Below are 22,065 nucleotides of genomic sequence, written 5' to 3'. Positions count from 1 at the left end.
ATTAAAATTAGCTATATAAAAAATTATATGTGTATGAAAAAATAATTATATTTTAAAATTATGTTTTTTATTATTAAATATAAAGTATAATAAATTAATATTTAATATTTATTTTATTAATATAATAAATTAAATATATCTTTATTAGTAATTTTATATATTAGTAATAATATTCAAATATAATTTATTAAACACGTAACGGTTATGATCAGTTATAAACTATAAAACCGTAAGCGGGAGCTCATAGCAAAATGAAATAAACCAAAAAAGTAAAATATAGCTATCAAATGATAAACAGGGGCTCAATCGTAATTACAGAAGAAAAATAAAGTAAATCATCAATACGTCACAGTTTCATCTAGAAATACAGAAGAAAAAGGCCAACTCTTATCAGTCGAGACAGGAGATCGAATCCAGACTTACATTAGGGTTTGGTCCATTCAGAGAAGCATCTTGAAGGGGGACCTATCTCTTCTGCCATATTTTCCGAGGTTATAAGGTACGATTCTTGTGTAAAATTTGATAGAATCATGGCATTATCATTGACACATACACATTTGTTTGGATGAATTTCAGAGATTTAGCCAGCAATTAGCAATGGAGGATGTGAAACATAAATCTAGAAAGGAAGATTCAGAAAGGAAGGAGGAGGATTCGAAGAGGAGCCACCGTGATCGTGATAAGGAGAGAAATGGAGAGAGGCATCGGGACAGAGATAAAAGCCGACGTTCTGAGAGAGAGAAGAGTGTTGAGTCTGAAGACAAATATGAGAGAGAGCGAGACAAGCATAGAAGGAGCCGAGATGATGAAAGAGAAAGACCCAAGGATAGGAAGAGAGATAGAGATAGGGACAGAGACAGTGAGAGGGAAGAGAAAAGAGATAGGGCGAGAGAGAAAGAGAGAGAGAAGAGGGAACGTGATAGAGAAGAACGGGAGCGGGAGAGAGATAGAGAGAGGGAGAGAAGGGAACGTGACAGAGAAGAGCGAGAGAGGGAAAGGGAGAGGGAGAGGGAGAGGGAGAGGAGGGAAAGGGAAAGGGAAAAGGAAAAGGAAAAGGAAAAGGAAAAGGAAAAGGAAAGAGAAAGAGAAAGGGAAAAGGAAAGAGAAAGAGAGAGGAGGACAAGAGAAAAGGAGAAGCGCAGAGAAGTTACCAGTGATAACGATAGTGGTGATGAATCCAGGGAGCATGATAGGAAGCGTCGGAAGAGAGATGATAATGAATATGGGGAGAGATCACGTGAGCAGGGTACTGGCAGCAGGTCAAACAGGCACAGGGATGATAGTGAAGGGAGCCCAAGAAAAAGGATTGTTGAAGACGACACAGATAAGAAAGAGAAAAAGACTAGAGAGGATGAATTAGAGGATGAACAGAAGAGATTAGATGAAGAAATGGAGAAGAGGAGAAGAAGAGTTCAGGAGTGGCAAGAGTTGAGGAGGAAAAAGGAAGAATCCGAAAGAGACAAGCATGGGGAAGTAGCTAATGTAGACAAACCCAATACAGGTAAAACTTGGACCCTTGAAGGAGATTCTGATGATGATGAAGCTCCTCCCACAGAGACATCAGAAGCGGACATGGAACTAGATGAAAATTCAAAGCCTAACAAAGACGCTGGAGATGCAATGGTGATAGACTTTAAAAATGGGACAGCTGCTTTAGAGAATGGCGGTGATGATGTTATTGGGGATGAGGAAATTGATCCATTAGATGCTTTCATGAATTCCATGGTCTTACCTGAAGTTGAGAAGCTAAACAATGCAGTAATTACTCAAAATGTTGATGATAATAAAGTGGAGTTAAAGAAGGACAAAAAAGAGGAAGGAAGCAATAGAGAGCAGCTGAAGAGAGGCTTTAATAAATCTCTTGGGAGAATAATTCCCGGTGATGATTCTGATTCAGATTATGGGGACCTTGAGAATGATGAAAATCCTTTAGATGATGAGGACGATGATGAGTTCATGAAAAGGGTGAAGAAGACAAAAGCGGAGAAGCTATCTGTTGTTGATCACTCAAAGATTGATTATAAACCTTTCCGGAAAAATTTCTATATTGAAGTGAAGGAGGCATCGAGGATGACTTCAGAAGAGGTTGCTACTTTTAGGAAACAATTAGAACTGAAAATACATGGAAAGGATGTTCCAAAACCAGTTAAAACATGGCATCAAACTGGCCTTACAAGTAAAATTTTGGAGACAATAAAGAGACTGAACTATGAGAAGCCAATGCCGATTCAAGCTCAAGCACTGCCAATAATTATGAGTGGCAGAGATTGCATAGGCATTGCAAAAACTGGCTCTGGCAAAACCCTCGCATTTGTGCTGCCAATGCTGAGGCATATCAAGGACCAGCCACCTGTGGAAGCTGGAGATGGACCAATTGGGCTTATAATGGCTCCTACAAGGGAGCTCGTTCAACAGATACACAGTGATATAAGGAAGTTCTCCAAGGTACTGGGAATTAGATGTGTTCCCGTATATGGAGGCTCTGGTGTTGCCCAACAGATCAGTGAGTTAAAGCGGGGTACTGAGATTGTTGTCTGCACCCCAGGTAGGATGATTGATATACTTTGCACAAGTGGTGGTAAAATTACAAATCTGCGTAGAGTCACTTATCTAGTAATGGATGAAGCAGATAGGATGTTTGATATGGGGTTTGAACCTCAAATCACTAGAATTGTCCAGAATATTCGGCCAGATCGTCAGACTGTTCTCTTTTCTGCTACTTTTCCTCGGCAGGTTGAGATTTTGGCTCGAAAAGTATTGAACAAACCTGTGGAAGTCCAGGTTGGTGGGAGGAGTGTAGTTAACAAGGACATAACACAGCTAGTTGAGGTGAGACCAGAAAGTGACAGGTTTTTGAGACTTCTGGAACTACTTGGTGAATGGTATGAGAAGGGAAAAATTCTGATATTCGTCCAATCACAGGATAAATGTGATGCTTTGTTTAGGGATTTGCTGAAGCATGGTTATCCTTGCCTTTCACTTCATGGGGCCAAGGATCAAACAGACCGTGAGTCCACCATTTCTGACTTCAAAAGTAATGTCTGTAATTTGTTGATTGCTACAAGTGTTGCAGCCAGAGGCTTAGATGTGAAGGAGCTTGAACTGGTGATCAATTTTGATGTTCCAAACCACTATGAGGATTATGTTCACCGTGTTGGTCGAACAGGCCGAGCTGGTCGCAAGGGCTGTGCCATCACATTTATTTCCGAGGAGGATGCAAGATATGCACCAGATCTTGTAAAAGCGTTGCAACTCTCTGAGCAAGTTGTTCCTGATGACCTGAAAGCTCTTGCTGATGGCTTTATGGCAAAAGTGAACCAGGGGCTTGAACAAGCCCATGGAACTGGTTATGGTGGAACTGGTTTTAAATTCAATGAAGAGGAGGATGAAAAGAGAATAGCAGCGAAAAAAGCTCAAGCTAAAGAATATGGCTTTGAGGAAGACAAGTCAGATTCGGAAGATGAAGATGAAGGGGTTCGAAAGGCAGGTGGTGACATCTCACGCCAGGCTGCCTTTGCTCAGCACTTGGTTGCTATTGCTGCTGCCTCCAAAGGCACTACATCTTCAATACCAACTGCTATCTCAGCTGCTCAATTGCTTCCCCATGGTGGATTACCTGTTTCTCTGCCAGGTGTCATGGGCCTAACACTTCCAGGTGCAGCTACAGTTCTGCCTGGGGCTGGACTACCTGTTGTTAGTAACGATAACACAGTTAAGGCAATTACGGCAGCTTACAACTTGCAGCAGAACCTTGCAAAGATCCAAGCTGATGCAATGCCAGAGCATTATGAAGCAGAGCTGGAGATCAATGATTTCCCCCAAAATGCTCGGTGGAAGGTTACTCACAAGGATACGTTGGTTCCAATTTCTGAATTTTTTGGTGCTGCAATTACTACTAGGGGACAGTATTTTCCACCAGGCCGGATTCCAGGACCAGGAGAACGCAAGCTTTACTTGTTCATTGAGGGCCCTAGTGAAACCTCTGTTAAAAAAGCTAAAACAGAACTAAAACGTGTTTTGGAAGACATCACAAACCAGGCATTATCACTTCCTGGTGGAGCTCAACCAGGGAGATACTCAGTTTTATAAGTGTAAGTTATATAACTCGATTATGGTATCATTATTTCTATGTTGGACATGAACTGAAGCTCTTCTTAATTAATATTTTTTCTCTTCACATGTTTGGGATGCTTGTAGACAATTTGGTTTGATAACCTCTCTTTTAAATGATATAGGATTAGGAAAATAATGAAATGGCTTACTTTGTTTCAGGAATGGCAGCTTGTAAGATTGTACTCTACTTTTTTCTGCATTATTTTGTTCCTGGAACATTACTTGAGATAGAACTTACCTACAATAAGCCTATAGCTAATTTTTGTCCACTTGTTTCCCCCTTTAATTAGTATTTGTCATGGTGCAAACCCCACAAACAGCTTATTAGCAAATGTGATGAGAAGATCTTGTACATCTGACTCCTCTGTAGTACCACTAAGGGTGTGTGTATATGCATGTTAGATATTCATCTCTTTTTCTCTCATTGTTTTGTACATCATGTGGCTTCTTAAGCTAGTTGTGCAGATGTTAAATTTGTTGTCAATTTCCATGTGTCTCTTCCCCTTTTAATTTCTTCCTTTTTTTCCTTTTCTTTTCTGGGTTTATCCTTTTCCTATGGATCGAGGGATGATTTAAGCCTATGCCCACATGTCCAAAATAGTTTCTGCTCATTGCCTTTGCCCCGTGGCTGTTGAACAGATGGATCCGGTGCGATGCTTTGCCATTTCACTCCTTGTTGATAAAAGTAGTGGATGGTTTCAGAACTCCATTAACTTGGACTTGTCTCATTTCCTTGTTGTAGATCTGATAAATTGATTATGTTTTTGCAGGTGAGTGTGGAAAAAGTTCCAAAAGATACATTTTGTCCTGTAGAAGTCTCTTGGGGTTGCATCTTCAACCATTTATTGAACTTGAGCAGGATGACAGTGACATAGGTGCCATTTGTTGGTTTGAGGGATGTCCTCGTAATTATATTCAGCTGGCTAAATACCAAGCCTATGGTATATTGTGGTCCTGTTCTCCACTATATTGGCACATGTCTGGATGCTTTTGATTGTGTTCTATTTGTTCTTCTTCTGTCAGATTTACTTCAATAATATAATAATAGGTATAACTATTTTTGGATTGGATGTCTAGTAATGCTATTAAACTTTTATCTTATCATTGTTTGATTCTCTGAGAGTTGAAACATTGTTATGTGCGTGCCATTAGTTTGTCTTATAATGCAGTCATCGTAATTTAAACCCTGACATGACTGGTATTCAATTTTCGTAGGGAATCTATAGTATACATGGAAGGAAGTGAATAGTAGGTGATTCTCCTTTTTTTTTACATGCCTAGAATCTATAATATATATGAAAGGAAGTGACTTCTTGCACCTTTTTGTCATGCATGTCTAGAATTTGACTCCTAGATAGGCACAATTGGCAATTGGGTAATTATTTGATGATCTGGGAGAAATCGAATCCTTGGAATTTTGGAAAAGTAGGGAATTGAAGATCAGGGTTTTGAGACAGAAGCTCTCTTCATCTTATTCTTCCTCATCTTTCTTTTATGGTTATCCACAGGCAATCAGAGCCATGACCAAGAAGAATAACAATGGTAATATCCTCCAATTTATTTCCTCTTTCCTTTCCATACATTCCCTCTGTTCCATTTCTCTGGAATTTCAAATTCCATGTTTTTTATGGTTTGTGTAGTATTCTGCTTTATCTGGGGGATTTGAATAATGTTCTTGAGATTTAGAGTTATGTTGGACTTATTTTACCAATTAAGGAATTAGTCGTGAAATTGGTCGTCGAGAAGCAACATCAACTTGATATATGACTTTCTTCCTCTCTGTGTCTGTGTGTGTTCCATCTGTTTAATAGATTTAGATGTACAGTTGTTCCTACACGTGCATGTTCATTGTTTACTAGCCTACTACAAGGCTGATGTTTGAATATTTTTGTATTGCAGTTTTGCAAGGGAATGCACTTGCTGACCTGGTCAGTATGAGTTCTCAGTACAGCTATACTGATTTATAATAGCCCTCGTGTTTGGATACTGAATTTGCCATTTGTATGTTTTCATTCAATCTGCTGTTAATTGTTTTGAATGAACTCACTTTACTCACTTTACTTTGTTATGTCTTGTCAATATTTAGTGCAGCACTGTGCGCGCTTCTAGCCTAATTGAAATGCCTCTATCAGTTGAAATTTTATTTTATTTTAATTTTTGGATTAAATTCTTCTTAAAGAACAGAGACAGCAAGGACAGATTGCAGCACTGAAGAAGATCATAGGTTGATCTTAAGAGATGCATCATATTTATTGCTATTGCTATTGCTAATGCCATTGCCTTTGATGATGTTGATGAAATGACAAGTGATCTTAGCAGATTTATTAGTGAGTATGCACAACTCGGCAAAACCTGATAATTTCAGGTTTCGTGTTCTTGAGGAAATGATGTTGATAGTCGGAAGTTGCGGAAAGGCAAAGGATCTAAGAGGTTGCCAACCTTAATATTGATTTCTTGTTGTCTAGATTTTGATTTGTTGTTGCTTTCGACTTCATGTCTTGGAGTAAGGTTGATGAAAATAGTTTATCATTGTGAGAGAAAAGGAGGCGTAAATGGGACGGGAGGAAATTGAGAAGATGGAGAGAGAACTTGGTGGAGAAGTGAAGATTGAGAAAATTTAAACTATTATTTCTTTTTTTCACGCATCTGTTATGGCGATCAGACGAATGAATCATTATCAAGATGAAAAGGGTCAAATTAAATGGACTGGTTACTGAATAATGATAGTACTTGAAAAGATTAAATAACAAGTTTCTATAATCCTATTTATTTAAGGCTGGGTGATGATTACGCGATTATCTCATGGATGTGGAATGTGGAGCGCGTACTGAGATGGGGGATAGGTGAAGGTCCATGTCCTTAGAGGTGGGCTCATGAATTTTCATGGTGAGAATGCCATGTATCTCCACATCATGAGTTGTTACTTGTTTGGAAGATGCTCCATTATTAGGATAAATTATATATCTTTAGATTTTAGTGTAATTAATGAATTTTTTTTAATTTTTAAAATTAAACATTTAAATTTCTGAATTTTAAATTTATTTAATTTAAAGTCTTTCTGCACATAAGTCTATCAATTTGCTGGACGTAAAATGATAAAAATATCCACTCTTCTTGTAAAATTCAATATTTGTGTCAAATTCAAATAACAAACTGCCACAAACGACTTTTTGTGTCAAATTCAATTGGAAATAAGGACCGTGAAATAATGGGGTGTAAGAATATGAAATAAAAATGGAGCAAATGGATTTGCCTTTTTTGTTTGTTTCATGGAGCAAATGGATTTGCACTTTTTTGTTTGGGTATTGAAACGAAAGACTCAAAATTTCAAGCTAAATCAAAGTCCATCTCCACTTCGTTCATAGATCTCATTTTCCAACAACAGTTTTTCAGTCTTCACGGACATCTAGCCTAAGAATAATGCTTGGGCTACACAATATTTCTTGAAACCTTATATTTTGGGTGTATTTTTCTCCATATTGATCAAAATGGAATCCTGTTGTTTCTTGATAATACAAAAACTTTTAAATTAAGGTGGAGAGAACAAATGAAGAAGAGTTAAAGTAGTGGACATGACTTATTAATTTCTCTTACTATTCTCTCAGCACTTGCGGTCACTGAAAATCCACAGAAGAAGGATTCCTAGATGATACAAAGAAAAATTACAGCTCCTGCTGAATTATGATACCTTCTGTGAAATGGATCATAAATAATTTGTGCTAGTACAAGTGCTCTTTCAGTCTCATTGTTCCCATCGTATAAATAGTTAGGATCCTACAATGAAATCAAATTTCATGAGTTTTCCAATTGAATTTAAAATAAAATTCAGGCAAAAATTCTATCTCTGTACTTTGATACGGGAAATGAAAGCTCTGTACTTTGATATGGGAGGTGAGAGCTAAGTAATAAGACCAGCTCACACGTTGCTGGTCTTCGTAACATCTAATTAATTTCATAATTACAAAATAGAAAAATTTAAAGCTCACTCTTATTTACTAAAATTTTGCAAAATAGAAATACGTATAATTTGAGGTGATAGAGAAATTAAATAATGGGAGCAGTAAAGAAAATGACAATTTTGGTTCTACAATACCTACATGCCTCAACCGCTCATCCCTCCCTCACTTTCTGTCCTAATTAGCATGATGAAACCTCACTTCTCTTGACTTTCTTGGCAATATCACATGCTTCATCATCTTATATTCTGAAATAGAAAACCACCATTTTCATGCTCCAATCTATATACTACTAGTCTTTACTATATTAATTAACTCAAATTTCCTATTGTGCATGTGCCACGATTGTGGAGGATTTTAACAGCCTTGAATTGCAAATATCTAAGAATTTGACCTCTTGAAATCGCAATAAATACTTTGACCTGTATAATCTATTATAGTATTTTCTTAGCTTGTTATATGACTAGTGAGAAGTCAATGATGAAGAAAATGGAGTTAGAAAGGATTTGTGTTCAAAGACTTTTAGAGAAATTAGTTGTTAAATGGGTATGAGAACCGATAAAAACAATAAGAATTTTCTTGATTGAAAGCTTGATTACATGAGGGGAGAGAGGGGTATTATTAGTATTCAAATATATTCTTTTTCTTTTTCCTATTTACTCACTTAACTAACAAATTTTATTGATGGAAGGTGTTTTAAGTTGAACATATTTAAAATTTAGAGAGTTAAAATGATTGATTTTAAAAATAAAGAAATCGATCCGTTAATTACACTAAAATTTAGATATATATATATATATATATATATATATATATATATATATATATTTTGGTGAAAGGAAGATGCTCTGCTATTAGTTACTTCTTTGGGCAATATTTAATTTAGTTTTATGTTCCCAAGACTGCTAACAATTTAGCACATTGCCTAGCAAAGGGTGATTAAGGATGGTTGGTTCAACAGAATTGTATTTTTTGTTAGAAGGTGCTCATTTTGCAGCAGATAGGTTGCTGCTTCAGATCTTCACTCATTCGTCTATGATGCTTTTCATAATATTGTATTTTTGTAAACAAATCATTTTTATAAAATATTCAAATTATTACCCCAAAAAAAATCTGCATGATGAAAACATGGAAAAGATAAAACAAATTATGTGAGTATGCATTTTTTTTTTATGAATACGATTCAAGTATGGAAACTAAAAACAGAAACTAGTTGGTTGGTAATCATATAATACAAAATCATATAATACAAATTTGTAATTAGATCGTATTGCAAGTATATCTTGTACTTGAGAAAGTTGAGTGAAACAGCTGTTAAAAAGCTTCAATGAACGCCAAAGCACGGTTATGGCCCCCAATAATGAACACAAAGAAAAAGATTTTTCACCTCTTGCAATAATTATTACGGTAGCATTAATTTTTTATGAATAATATCAAATCAACGATCATAATCATAATCAAATTGAAAGCATAGAAATCTTACGAAATCCCTTTCATCAGGGTGTCCATTTTCATCCGTGTATGAAACATAAAGAACACAAAGAAAAAATGAGCAGTCACTCCAAAAAGAACATATGAAACTCTGATTACAATCAACAAAACACAAGGAGTGTCCCAGTTATGAACAATACAAGACAGAAAGCTTGGCTAGCAGTGAGGTTTACATGTCCAATCTAAAACAGTAGGGTTCAATCCACGAAGCCTAGCAATAATTTCATGCATCCCACAAAAACAAATATTTCAAGAGATGAAAAGATAATCCTAGACGTAAGTTGGCAAATCCTGCGAGCATCAAGCCTCTCTATAGCCTATAGTCAATCTGCAGGTAGAGTAAGAAAACGATGAAAATTTAGAATTTATGTACTTAATAGAAAGGAACAGCAACATGCCAAAACCAATAATAGTCGCACAGATATTGAAGTCTCTCATTAGAGGCCAATGTTGCATATGTGCACCAACAAGTAAATATCCCAAATTAAAGTTCCTGTATGATGCAGCAAATCAGCCAACTCCAACTGCACCTCTTATGGGAAGGTCCTGAGGGAGACCCGCTACATTCAAGGTGTTACTAGTCAGGTTAAGGATTCAGCGCAGGCACCAGCAGTCAAACACACTTATCATCATCAAATCATGAAGTTCAATCTGATGAGGTTATGGCACTCTTTCCCTGCTTTGGGTCAAGAGGCAGGACTAAGGGACTAAATTTGCTAGCAGCATATAGTATATTCATCTACCAACTCAGGAGCAGCGTGTATGTGCAAGAGGCAGTGCAAGTACTATCATGTGTTTTGAGTGTCATTAGATCATAAGTTTTTGTAATTGCTCCAATCTTACATCAAAATAACTGATGAATTGACAATAATTTTAAGAATCTTAGTAGCCAATCACTAAGTCTCAAATTTTTGGATGTTTTTAAGAATCCTAGTAGCCAATCACTAAGTCTCAAATTTTAGGATGTTGATAGGGTCATTCCATCCAAAAGATGTTTGGCCAGAAGAGAACTCTGTATGACAAATGTGCTTCTACACTGTAATAAAGCCAATCTAGTACTAAAAATTATCTTCATTGTGGATGCATAGAATAGTCATAAATGTGCTTCCAGACTCTGTCCAAAGTGGACCTCTAGGGTAAATTATCAAGGTTTTGGCCTACTAAAATTTTCCTATTATTTTGCAATTAACTAATATTACCAATGGTGAAAATGTTGATATGCGTGAATGGCTTTACATGTCCACATGGTTTAGCATCTACAGAAACGAGATGTTGTATCATAGAATCCAGCGAGGGAGTTTATGAACTTCCAACCCTTCGTATCACCACCTAAGTAAGGAAATACTAACAGATTGGAGCTTGAAGGCTGCATGGAGACGGACAAATCAACTCCACTTGTGTAAATAAGAAGTGTGAAAAATTGTGATTTCTCAATGGCCATTAAACTTACACTTAACTTCATCTAAAGTTATAGGGCTAAGGCCTAGTCAACAGATGAAAATTTCAGGGGATGAAGGCATTTTTTACAGGACAGTTTGAAGCAAGAACGTTCTGGAAGTCACAGGTATGGTGGTCAAAGGAGACAGACCATCACCTTGCAAGTTGTCATTCCTAGCCCAGTTCAGAACACCTTCCCCAACACCCTCCAAGCAGCGCAAAAGAAAATAAAAACAAAGGGCCACTCAAAAAATGGGGAGAAAACAAAAGTAATAATAAGAAGAAGCTACAAAAGGAGTCTCATGCATGGTCTTTATAGACACTTTTAATTTCACTAACTCTAGAACACCATAAAGTTCAAGTTTACTTCTAGGCTCTGGCACCTGGGATTAATAGAAACAACAAAATTACTAAAACCATGATAAAACAGCAATGATGGTTAAGCCAGAGTAGAATAAATTATATAATAATTAATAAATACACCATCAAACTACATTACTGAGTATTCACATGCCATTTCCATCATATGCTTGCCTTCTGTCCTTCTATTTGATAGGTTATATCAGCAAGAAATGCACAAGTCACAAACCAAAGAAGTTCATCATAAAATCAGTAGTAGTTTATGGGAAAACTAAGCTATAATGAACAACTAGCTTCACTTCAGTTGGATTTATTTAGTTCTTTTCCCAAGACCACTTTCATCCAAAGCAATGAGCGGATATCCTGGTTAAAAATAGATAGCGTGGGGGAAGCTAATTCATCAAAAACACTGGGTCTAAATTACTTCCAAATTCAAAGTTCACAATAACTTAATGCCCTCTTGGAGAGAAAATCTTTGAACTTATTCTCCATTTCATTAAATGAACTAAAGCCCCACAATAAAATTGAAATGGAGAAGTGCCATCACCTCATTAGATTGAACTTCATGACTTGATGATGAGGAGTATGCTTGTGCCTGCGGTGAACCCTCAGGAGCATTAGTAGGAACCTATCAGAAATGAACAAGTAATGTCATGCAAAGCACAAGGCTATATGCTTCAAAATCTAATTGAAACATATATGGTACCTGTTTTGTACCCGAGGCACCCGCCATCTTGTCAACGAGATTCTGCAAATGTGAAGTCATCCTACCTATCTGGGCTTCCAGGGATGCAAACTTTTGCTCCATAGCCTCCATTTTGTTTGACATCTTGCTTACCTTTTCATTAGGTGATCCTTTGGTCTCCAAAGCCATCTTCGTGTGACTAGAACGGCTGAGCTTTTGGCCCAAAAGATCAGCAGGACTGGGACCCAACCCAAGCATGTGCATACGGCCACGTTTTTCTTCTCCCGTGACTTGGCAGTGGGTGTCATCATGGTCATTGCTTCTATGTGAAGTGTGCTGTTTTTGAGTTGCTTGCTCCTGGAGTTTTGTCTGCAATAAAGACCTAAGTGTTAAGTTTATAAACTTTAAAACCCAAACGAATGAAAACATGTCAAACAATATTAATGAGTTTGCAGTCCAAATAATTGAAACATACTATTACTTCTTCTGCTTTTTTATCCACAGGTTGTCCATCCTTTCGTGTGCGGGTTATGATGTACAACTCTCCCCTAGTAAGTGCCTTTCCGTCAGGCCTCTTTGCACGCTGTCATCCCATAAGCAAGAATAAATTTGCTTGTCATAATACATACCATGTGCAAATATTTGTATAGGTTACCTCTTCCTCACATATCCTTGCAAAGCTCTTTGAGCCTGCAGCATGGGCACTCTTCTGCTTTGCACGGTTGGCTTTATTTTTAGCACAGCGCAACTACAAATGACATAAGTATCATGTTTGGAGTTTCCATAAGAATATAGACAACAACACACAAATTTTCACAGATGTAGCCAGCACATACCTGCACCTCTTCAGAGTTCCAATGATATACAAGGGCTGCCCATTGATCAGGAAGGACTCTTATGTTACAGTCCTTCAATCGTTCCTCATCAGTTGTATGAGGGTTATAATGGTCAGCCTTCAGTTTTGCTTTCCAATTCCTCCATTTTGATGCAAGGGACTTCAACACCCAAGTTTTGCACATGGGGTCAATCTCAAACTTTTTCTACATTACAAAAAAGAAATAAAACAATAAATATTTAGAAGGAAAAAAAAAATCAAACTTTTTTTTTGGGGATCTCTTTCAACATCAGACCTTGCCTATGCTTTTACCACTTATAACAGAATGCTGTTATCTTGATACCTGCACAAACTGCCACATGTCCTCTTTGATTGCATCTGGCATTGCTGACCAGTCCAGAAAATTAAGTGGTGCCATCTTACCATTTCGTGCAACAATGCCCAAAAAGGAAGCCAGCTTTGATGCTTCAGGACCAACAGGCTGTCCCTGCATGTTGATGGGGACAAATATTCGTTCACCATCAGGCATGTCCAACATGAAGCGGCACTGAGTAGGGCCTCGAACCCTCCTCTGTGTCTCATGTGTGGACTGCTGAGACCTATGTTGTTGGTTGTGGCTCCCAGAGAGGCCCAAGGCCAATGGGATTTCAGAAAAAGGGACTGCAGTGTGCCTCTGCATATGCATTCTTTCTCCCCTGCTAGCATCCACATGTGGCATACCTGATCATCCCACATAAAATACCAACAAGGTTGGAGGGTTATAGAAACTAATATAATAATAATAAAAAAATATATTAACTGTAGCCTAATATATAATTATACATACAAGTTTTGTCACTTTTAGTTATTATTATTACGATACACACAGATAAAAATCCAGAAAATGTTCTAATCTACAATATTATAAACTGCAAGGATAGCATACCTGCACTAGAAATGCCTAAAATAGTGAGTGGTTTAGGCTGCATAATGCTTGCCTGAGGCTGATTTGATTCACTTGCTTGGCGGTGGCTCAGATGATCATGTCGAGGTTGTGGTTGGGTCATGCTGGTAAACATGGGATCCACTGAACACCCAGGCCCAAGTCCATTGTGCATCATGGTGCAACCCACAGGAGGGAAATGACGTACAAAATAATCAGAGGTTGGCAGAACCATTTAAGAGAGTTCACATAATATAAATATCATTATAGAAAAAGAATGAAGTGTATATGTACTTATGGAATTGAAGCATAAAGGCTGTTTCTCCAGAATTATGACAATATGCATAAATCATACCTGCATTATTAATACCCGCACCAATATGCGAGTGAGATGGCTGTGGCTGGCCAGTGCTCTGCTGTGACTGCCGCAGATAACGTGAGCTTGGTCGGTGCTGTTGTTGCTGGGAACAGGTTCGGCCACTCATCAAAGGGGCATCTGAACACTTGGATGTTTGTTTTCCCTGCTCCATGGGAAGGACTGTAACAGGCGGTTGTGGCACGTGAGAATGTCCTGCAGAAGAAATAGCTAACGAGTTTCAGTGCAGTTAACGACGAAAACAATACCTTGTAGAAATTAGTTCAAATCCTTTTAATTAGGTTATAATGGCTCCAAACTATATCTGAGGACTCCAGAATATGATCACCTCCCCAGCCCCCACCCCAACTGGGGTCACTCAAGAAATATGAATTGCTTGATTTTAGAAAGAATCAAAGGTGCAGTGAAAAGGCAGGGGGGTCTTCTTTATTTTATATAATGCATGAATTGGTGGGTAATTGCAAAGAACACAAAACCTGATAGACAGCTGCAATAAATTAGAGAAGCAATTGAATTTTGAAGCCAAGAATTTTAATCTAACTGCAAATGTAAAACTTATATTAAGACAGCGTCGTAAAATTTTCTTCATTGCAAATTTCTTAAGAGATCCAAAGAACTCCTGTTAATTATCATACATCTATATTGATAGTATTAAATTAGCAAAATCTCATCATGGTACAACAATTTCTGTTGTAAGCGTTCACTAATTAATACTTTTTTCATGAAAGGGCAGAGAGAAAAGGAAAATCCACAGGTGGTTGAAGAGGATTGCTATGTATCACCATCAAAGCTTCCAGCCACCGCTAGGAACTCCTGACCAACCTTGACAGACAGGTAACAACTCCCCCTTGATAAAGGGGAATGCCCCTTGCTATAACAACCTCATGCCATATAAAATCTTCTTCCCTTCAAATAATCTCAATCAAGCTGTCTAGAAACCACTACAAGATTATTAAACCAATAACTACCCAAATACTACTCATAATTCATCTAAACCAATGGCCCACTACTCTCCAACTCCTGAACTGCAAGATTTGGTTCAACACGTCTCCTCTGATTTCCCTTACAATGAGCAAAGCTTCCAGGTTTAATAGCAAAACAAATAACATGGGTTTGAAAGCTTCATCTTGCCTTAGCAAGTTTTAAGACAAGTACAGATGCCGTATCAAGCTATAAATGATCAAACAAGTTTAGCATACGAGAAAGAGAATAATTGGGTCTTTATATGACAACCAAAAATTTTCACTTCACACAAACAAGAAAATCATTGAGTTCGGTATTTTCTTTTTTTATTATTTCTTAATGTAGAGAAAGAGATTTGTTTGCTTTTAGAAAACATGACAAAAAAGGAAGATATTAACTGGAAATAAATTAAAAAAAAAGTGCATAATGTGCACAGCATCAAATTCACCACTCATAGTTAATTAGTGAATAGCCACGCTAAAGTGATGACAAAGTAATTGTTCTCTTGCAAGTTTCTTCTTTTCCGGCAACTTTGTAGAAGTTCAAGAAAAAAAAAAGAGAAAGAAAAGGAAATCATTTTTCTTGAAACTCTGTCGTAGCTTCTTTGAGACATGAAAACACCATTGACCAATTTTTACATGTACAATTTTAAAAATGTTAAATTTGGGCCAGGCCCAATTCATCCCAAAAGTTAGGTCAAGGGGAGGAGTATATATGGCTCATATAAGGGGCACATTACCCCTTTCCACAACCGATGTGGGATTCAACACACCCCTCACGCTCACACCCCTCACGCTCAGAATTTTTACTGGTGCGTGACACATTTATAGGGTGTCCAATATCGAATATCGGATGGGGAGGCTCTGATACCATGTTAAATTTGGGCCAGGCCTAACTCTCCCTTTTGGGGAGTGCCTATGACTCATATAAGGGGCACATTACCCATTTCTACAACCGATTTGGGATTCAACAGAAAAATCTTTGTGAGCAAAGCATTTAAACAAATGGTATTTCTCCTCCTCTTCCTCCTCAAACAAATGGTTTTCTTTTCCTCCTACTTTAGAACTAGAAAATTCTTTGTTGGCAAAAGCTTAACCCTCCTGTTTCAACAAATGCTATTTCTTTTTTTCGTGTTCTTCCCCCCGCCCCCCGGCCCACCCATCCTTCAGCTCCTCCTTCTTCTCCTTCTTTTCTCATGTATTTCAAATGTAAAAAATTTTGTTGGCAAATGAGTCACCTTCTACTTCTTCTTGAATCATCATCCTTAGACTCGGTCATCAATTACAAAAAAAATAGTGTATATGGCACAATCACTTATTTGGTATGCACATGGTTCTAGTTCCAGTTTGGAGTCTACCTAGGAACCGAAATAGAAACCAAATTGAAATTTTGAATATTGACTATTCCGATTTGATTCTTCAATGTTCTAGTTCAGATTTCAAATTTTGTGAATTGTTCCCATCAAAGGACATACTTTAGTTATAAACTAAGTTTTAACCACACAAAGTATATTACACCTTTTAGCATTCCCAATTATATAATCTTCATTAATAATGTACATAAATAATCTAGAATTAAGCACACTACATAATATAGTAGTACATTTATAATCAAGACTTGTGAAATGGAAAATAATATTAGGTTGTATACATATATATGTATATTGAAAGTATATAATACATATCTAAGAAGTCATAGAAATGCATATGTATAATTAGTTCTCAATTAGGTGTCATCGTGTATGGTTTGTGATAAAAAAGAAAAAATTTATAACCAAAAGAAAATAAAATAAGTTCGGTTTGGCATAGTCCTAATCGATCGGATATGATTTTTGTTTTAGTTTGAGACCAGATTCAGTGCACACCCTTACTACTTCACCAACCACCACTAGGCATCCTCGATTGCAGTAAACTTTCAAAATTGCTTCTTTCTTTTAGTATAATTTTTCTCTTCTATTCAATTAGATTAAACCCAGCCTACAAACATGGAACCTTCATAGCTTGAAGTATCCTCACCATCTCTTTCATTAGGTGAAATTTCTTTTATGTATTTCAAATGCCAAAAAAAAAAAATTAGTTAATTAAATAATAGAAAAAACTTTATTTAAATAAAACCCATGAAGAAAATCATATGGATCCTAAGACAAGAAATTAAATGGAAAGACAAACTAACTTGATACTTAAAACTTAACTTCTAAAATCCATGACTTTATATATAGAAAAATGGATAAAGACAGTATATTTCATTATTCTTCTCTCAGTATTACTTGAAAATAATATGTACTATTAAGATGAATGAACCTGAGGTGTTAAAACTTAAAACTCTTTTATTTCTCAATCAAGTCATAAGGAGGTGAACTTTTTAGTTCTTTTAGTTTTCCAAGCTGTTACAGAGTCATTGTATAGGCACTTCAACATGTAGTAGCATCTTTAAAGATGGACTCTATACTCTATACCTTATCTCGACATCAAGCTATCAGTTACACAAAAAAAATTTAGCTTTAAGATCTTCAAGTTCACCCTTCCCTTTCTCCATTCAGTAACTTATCCATAGCAAACCAGAGCAACTAAAAGGGATTGCCATATATTCAAGAAGCATTACTAATAACGATGCTCACATTAGAAACAGTGGTTAGACATCAAAATAGAATTATTCGGAGTAAGAAATTGAAGAAAACCCAAAATTCTGCTTGTGGTACACAAAATTTCGGCTAAGAAATCTAGCTGAGCCTCATGACACTATAATCATGATTTAACAGGCTGCACAATATATCAGACAATCTTAGCAGCTTTAATAATTAAAACATCACAATGAGGCAATAAATATATATTTTTTTTCTAGAAAAATGTGAAGTACTGAAGAAGGAAGTCAGGCCCTGCAAATAATCTTCTATACCTAACTAGTTATTTCTACCAAATAATCAAAAAACATGATCATACAATGATGGGACGTCTTTCCTTCCCCATTTTCATTAGTGAGTATGTTTAAGGATTTAAATGAAAGTATGCTTAAGGATTTAAATGAAATCTAGTGACTAGTCCTATAAAATTGGTATTTTATTAGCGAATGCTCTAACAACTGTACCGGCCAAGCCAAGTGAAGCAAAAGAAAAGCATAATCATGAAATCCATACCATCAGGCTTCTTCAGTAACTCACTACATAGTCTGGCAGCGATCCAATATTTCATAAACTTTTTCTTCACCCTTTTCATAAGGTACACAATGTAGTCGCTCTTTTTGTTATACTTGAGACAATTCTTCCAAATTTTCTCCACATCCTTGTGCACATCTTCAGAATTCAGGTACTTAACCCCACTTTCAAGATTGCTACATATTGTTCCAAAATCCATTGGCAGATCTATCACATTTAAATAATCCTGCTACCACCACCCCCAGGTCCCCAACATGAGAGAGAGAGAGAGAGAGAGAGAGAGATCAGTCCATGTCATACATTGGTTGCAGCAAAAAAAATTGTCACATCTCCAATCCAAAATGTACGACAGAAAAAGCATGTACAATATACTGAACAACAACAACTCCAATTTTATGAAACTGGACACCATAAAGGAAAGATATAACATTATGATTCATCTAAAGCTCTTCTTACTGTACATGTTATTTAATATGCTGATGAAGGAACAGAGAAGATAAGGTGTAAAGGGAACCTGTTACATTGTGGAATAAACATACAGACACATTGCTCCCGTAAGTCATTGAAAAGCAATTTTCTAAAGAGTCTCTCCCCGAACTTGTCAGAGTGAACAGTAAATAAGAAACTGTTGGTAAGTCTTCCTCCTTGGCTATCTCTAAAACTCTTTGCATGAGTGTTAAACATGTCTCCAGTTAGCCATTTAGATATCAAGTTAGTTTGATCTCCAAATCTAAGGTAACAGTAAAACCACTATTTACTATTAAAGTTGTTGAAAAACTCTCTTAAAATACATTGGTTAGCAAGTCTTAAAAATTGATGTAATGTTAAATTTGATGCATTTTAGTTATACGAACTTCAAAGGAACTAAATCCCCTTTTTTTTTCTCAAAAGGTAGCTTTTTAGCCTCCCAACCACAATCCAAAGTGGAGCCTACTGCTTTGTTTGGATTGAGGGAAATGGGGAGAAGAGAAAAGAAAAGAACTTTAATTTCCCTAAATTCTATTGTTTGGATATCAAATAGAGATGAGAAATGGGGATAAAAATATGAGAAATTACATTTCTCAATTCCTTGCATTTAGCCAAAATCATTTCTCTACAAACCGGTGGGAAATGGAGAGAAATGAGGATTAATTGTATTAAAATACTTAGTTACTTGCATGCCCTCATGTTCGAAAGCTTCTGTCTTAGTTTGTGAGGACATAATAGTCATTTACTCAAGATAGAAATTTTATTTCAACCTTATTCTAATAGTATATCCAAACAAAATAATGTTTCTTTCCTCTCCATTTCTCTTCATTTCTCCTTCACAAATAAGATTTAGTGGCTTTCTCATTCTTCCAGTCTCAAACCTGAAAGGATGGGTGCGGCATCATGCATCTATCACAATCCACACTAACTAGCCGAGCTACTATTAAAAGAACTAATGCAAATGAGATAAGAATGTATGAGGAACGAGTAGTTTTTTTGTTTTTTTCATGTGCAATACCTCGGGCACATATCTTGCCAGAATAAACGTTGAAGACATACTCTATTCTAATACCCTGGTCCTGTCACGTTCAATGCAGGTATACCAACGGCCTCACATATTCTTAGACATAAGAACTACCATAAAATGACGTGTTTGACAAAGTTTACACTCATCCAACTTAGACATCGTAGAAAATAACAGTTGACACTTACAGGTATTCCCTGAGAAACAGGATCCACAGAAGCATTAAAAGGAACAGCCTCATCCATTTCCATCACCTTCTTAATCACCTTCAAAACAAATTACAGGAAAAAAAGGGACGTTCAATAATCTAAATTCACATAAACTACTTCTACCACAAGCCCAATAACATAAAAATCTCAACATACTGCTAAGGCAGCTTTCAATTCATTCTTGTTAATCCGAGAATCATGAGCAAGGTTCTTCGAAGGTGCTTGTTTCCTGCTCGAAGAACCCAATCCCTTAGACGGCGTAGCAGCAGCACTTGACCCATTCCTCAAAACTTCCCCCTTATTAGGCCGACCACGTTTGTTAGCTGATCTCGTCACCCTAGTACCAATCGCTGGTTCATCAAAACCAGTACCACCTCCTCCCTCGAAGCGGAACCCCTCACTTTCTTCTGAAGAAGAGGACGAAGATGAAGAAGACGACGACGATAAACTAGCATTCTTTTTAGAATGATGCAGACTAAACCCATGGTTGTTAAGTCGATCAGGCACAGAATTTTCACCGACATTTTTGCCAACGCTGTTCAGGAAAGCTTCCTCATCAGCATTCACCACATTGGGCTTTTTCGCAACAGATTTTTTAGGTTTAGATCGACTACGCTTCCTCTTCATTTCTATAAACAACACTGCTATCAGTCCTTCGATGATAAAAAATAAACAAAACAAAAAGGAATAAAAATGACGGATACCTTCTTAAATCTGTGAATTGGGATAAAATTAGGAATTAGGGTTTAGAAATGTAGAGAATCAAAAATGGTGGGTAAGGAAGATTTGCTGCTGCCTACATCATCCACTGTGCTAGTCCTAAAGCAAGACATTTGAGAAATGAGAACGAAAATGTTGGTCACCCATGCAGTGTCGCTAAATGCTGTAACAGACGAGTGGGATTGCGCAACCTGGCCTAGGCTACTGTTACAGTGTGTAATTGTGACGCTAATATCACTAGCGATAATTGCCGTTGCTAATTGCTTTACATTTTGGCAGGTAAACGAGAACTGGAAATATGGATATCGCTTTGGCAACGGATTAACTATATTAACTGTCAATAATAATAATAACTGCGATTATTTTCCCATATAATTAAATAATATAAATATTTAAAATAGTATATATTAAATAATATAATGTGGTTTGAAAAGAAATATATAATACTATAAATGTATAGACATTTCAAAAATTTCTATCTCACATAATTTAATAATAAATTTTTCTTACCATTAATAAATAAATTTTATTTATATTTTTTACCTTAATATTATATTATTTATTTTATTTTAAATTTATTTATTTATTTCACTCAAAAATTTCTTATCTATTTTATACATCTATCCAATACATTTATATATTTTACATTTCTATTTAATATTTAAATATTTAATTATATTAAAAATAAATAAAAATACTTGAGAATATATTAATTTAAATTAAAATTTTATAATTATAAAAATATAAAATAAATTAAAAATATAATATATTAAAAAATAAAAAATAAAGATCTAATTAAAAATTTTTAAATATTTAAAAAAATTATAAATTTTTAGACTATATTATAAATTAACAGAAAAGACGGAACACACGTTGGAACTGTAGCAATCTCAAAGGAATAACAGCAAAGAAAATCCAACCAAGAACTAGTCACAAGCCTAAAGGGCTGAAAAACAATCTGCAATGGGGGATTAGCTATAAAGCTATCTAATCTTAAAGAAACATAACCCAAGAAATTATACCCATCGCAAGGGGACTAAAGCTTCTTCAAGGGATACTCATTCGGTCGGTTCGATTTAAAATCAAACTGAATCGAATAAATTAAAAATTAAAATTTTAATATTTATAAAAATAAAACTGAATTGATTTTTATTAAAAATCAAATCAAATTGAATTGATTTAATTCGATTCGATTTAATCGGTTTCGATTTTTAATAAATTTTTTATTTTTTACACTTTATTTTTAGTATTTTAAAATTTAATTAAAATATTTTAATTTTAATATAATTTAATTTCTCTATATTATTAAAAATAATATATTATTATCACTAATCGGTTCGATTTAATTTTTTTAA

At 35.9% G+C, this 22,065-nt stretch overlaps 2 protein-coding genes across 25 annotated transcripts; one reads left to right on the top strand and one right to left on the bottom strand.

The window, feature by feature from the left end:
- Positions 1-339: 339 nt before the first annotated feature.
- Positions 340-6,751, top strand: LOC110619274 (DEAD-box ATP-dependent RNA helicase 42). 21 transcript variants are annotated; one of them, XR_006351325.1, is made up of 6 exons: positions 340-499; positions 577-4,761; positions 4,884-5,054; positions 5,329-5,365; positions 5,622-5,655; positions 6,013-6,751. XR_006351325.1 is itself a non-coding variant. In XM_043958606.1 (3 exons), the coding sequence occupies exon 2, from the start codon at positions 598-600 to the stop codon at positions 4,087-4,089; it is 3,492 nt and encodes a 1,163-aa protein (XP_043814541.1). In that variant the 5' UTR covers positions 340-499; positions 577-597; the 3' UTR covers positions 4,090-4,091; positions 6,298-6,751. The 21 variants fall into 21 exon arrangements, 2 of the variants coding, with proteins under 2 accessions (XP_043814541.1, XP_021618293.1); XR_006351319.1 differs by having other exon boundaries at positions 4,884-5,161; XR_002488633.2 differs by lacking the exon at positions 5,329-5,365.
- A 2,869-nt stretch (positions 6,752-9,620) lies between these two features.
- Positions 9,621-20,977, bottom strand: LOC110619311. Of its 4 annotated transcripts, none has more exons than XM_021762663.2 (13): positions 20,695-20,977; positions 20,147-20,619; positions 19,970-20,047; positions 18,272-18,518; positions 14,155-14,370; positions 13,803-13,943; positions 13,221-13,597; positions 12,879-13,082; positions 12,698-12,790; positions 12,524-12,625; positions 12,064-12,411; positions 11,905-11,985; positions 9,621-9,888 (listed from the first exon to the last, which is right to left on the bottom strand). In XM_021762663.2, exons 2-13 carry the CDS (start codon positions 20,615-20,617, stop codon positions 9,871-9,873), a joined length of 2,376 nt encoding a protein of 791 aa, XP_021618355.1. In that variant the 5' UTR covers positions 20,618-20,619; positions 20,695-20,977; the 3' UTR covers positions 9,621-9,870. The 4 variants fall into 4 exon arrangements, with proteins under 4 accessions (XP_021618355.1, XP_021618356.1, XP_021618352.1 ...); XM_021762664.2 differs by having other exon boundaries at positions 11,905-11,952; positions 12,518-12,625; positions 20,695-20,974; XM_021762660.2 differs by having other exon boundaries at positions 12,518-12,625; positions 20,695-20,973.
- Positions 20,978-22,065: the final 1,088 nt, after the last annotated feature.

Source organism: Manihot esculenta, chromosome 7 (genome assembly GCF_001659605.2).
Source record: "Manihot esculenta cultivar AM560-2 chromosome 7, M.esculenta_v8, whole genome shotgun sequence".
Classification (NCBI taxonomy): domain Eukaryota; kingdom Viridiplantae; phylum Streptophyta; class Magnoliopsida; order Malpighiales; family Euphorbiaceae; genus Manihot; species Manihot esculenta.
This window is presented reverse-complemented; position numbering and strand designations above follow the sequence as displayed.

Excerpts from the sequence above, each read along its gene's own strand:
- LOC110619274 (XM_043958606.1), top strand. The coding sequence starts at position 598 with ATGGAGGATGTGAAACATAAATCTAGAAAGGAAGATTCAGAAAGGAAG.
- LOC110619311 (XM_021762660.2), bottom strand. The coding sequence starts at position 20,617 with ATGAAGAGGAAGCGTAGTCGATCTAAACCTAAAAAATCTGTTGCGAAA. Across the intron at positions 13,598-13,802 it reads TTTAGGCATTTCTAGTGCAG|GTATGCCACATGTGGATGCT; the intron begins GTATGCTATCCT and ends TGGGATGATCAG. Across the intron at positions 12,626-12,697 it reads CAAGGATATGTGAGGAAGAG|CGTGCAAAGAGGCCTGACGG; the intron begins GTAACCTATACA and ends ATGGGATGACAG.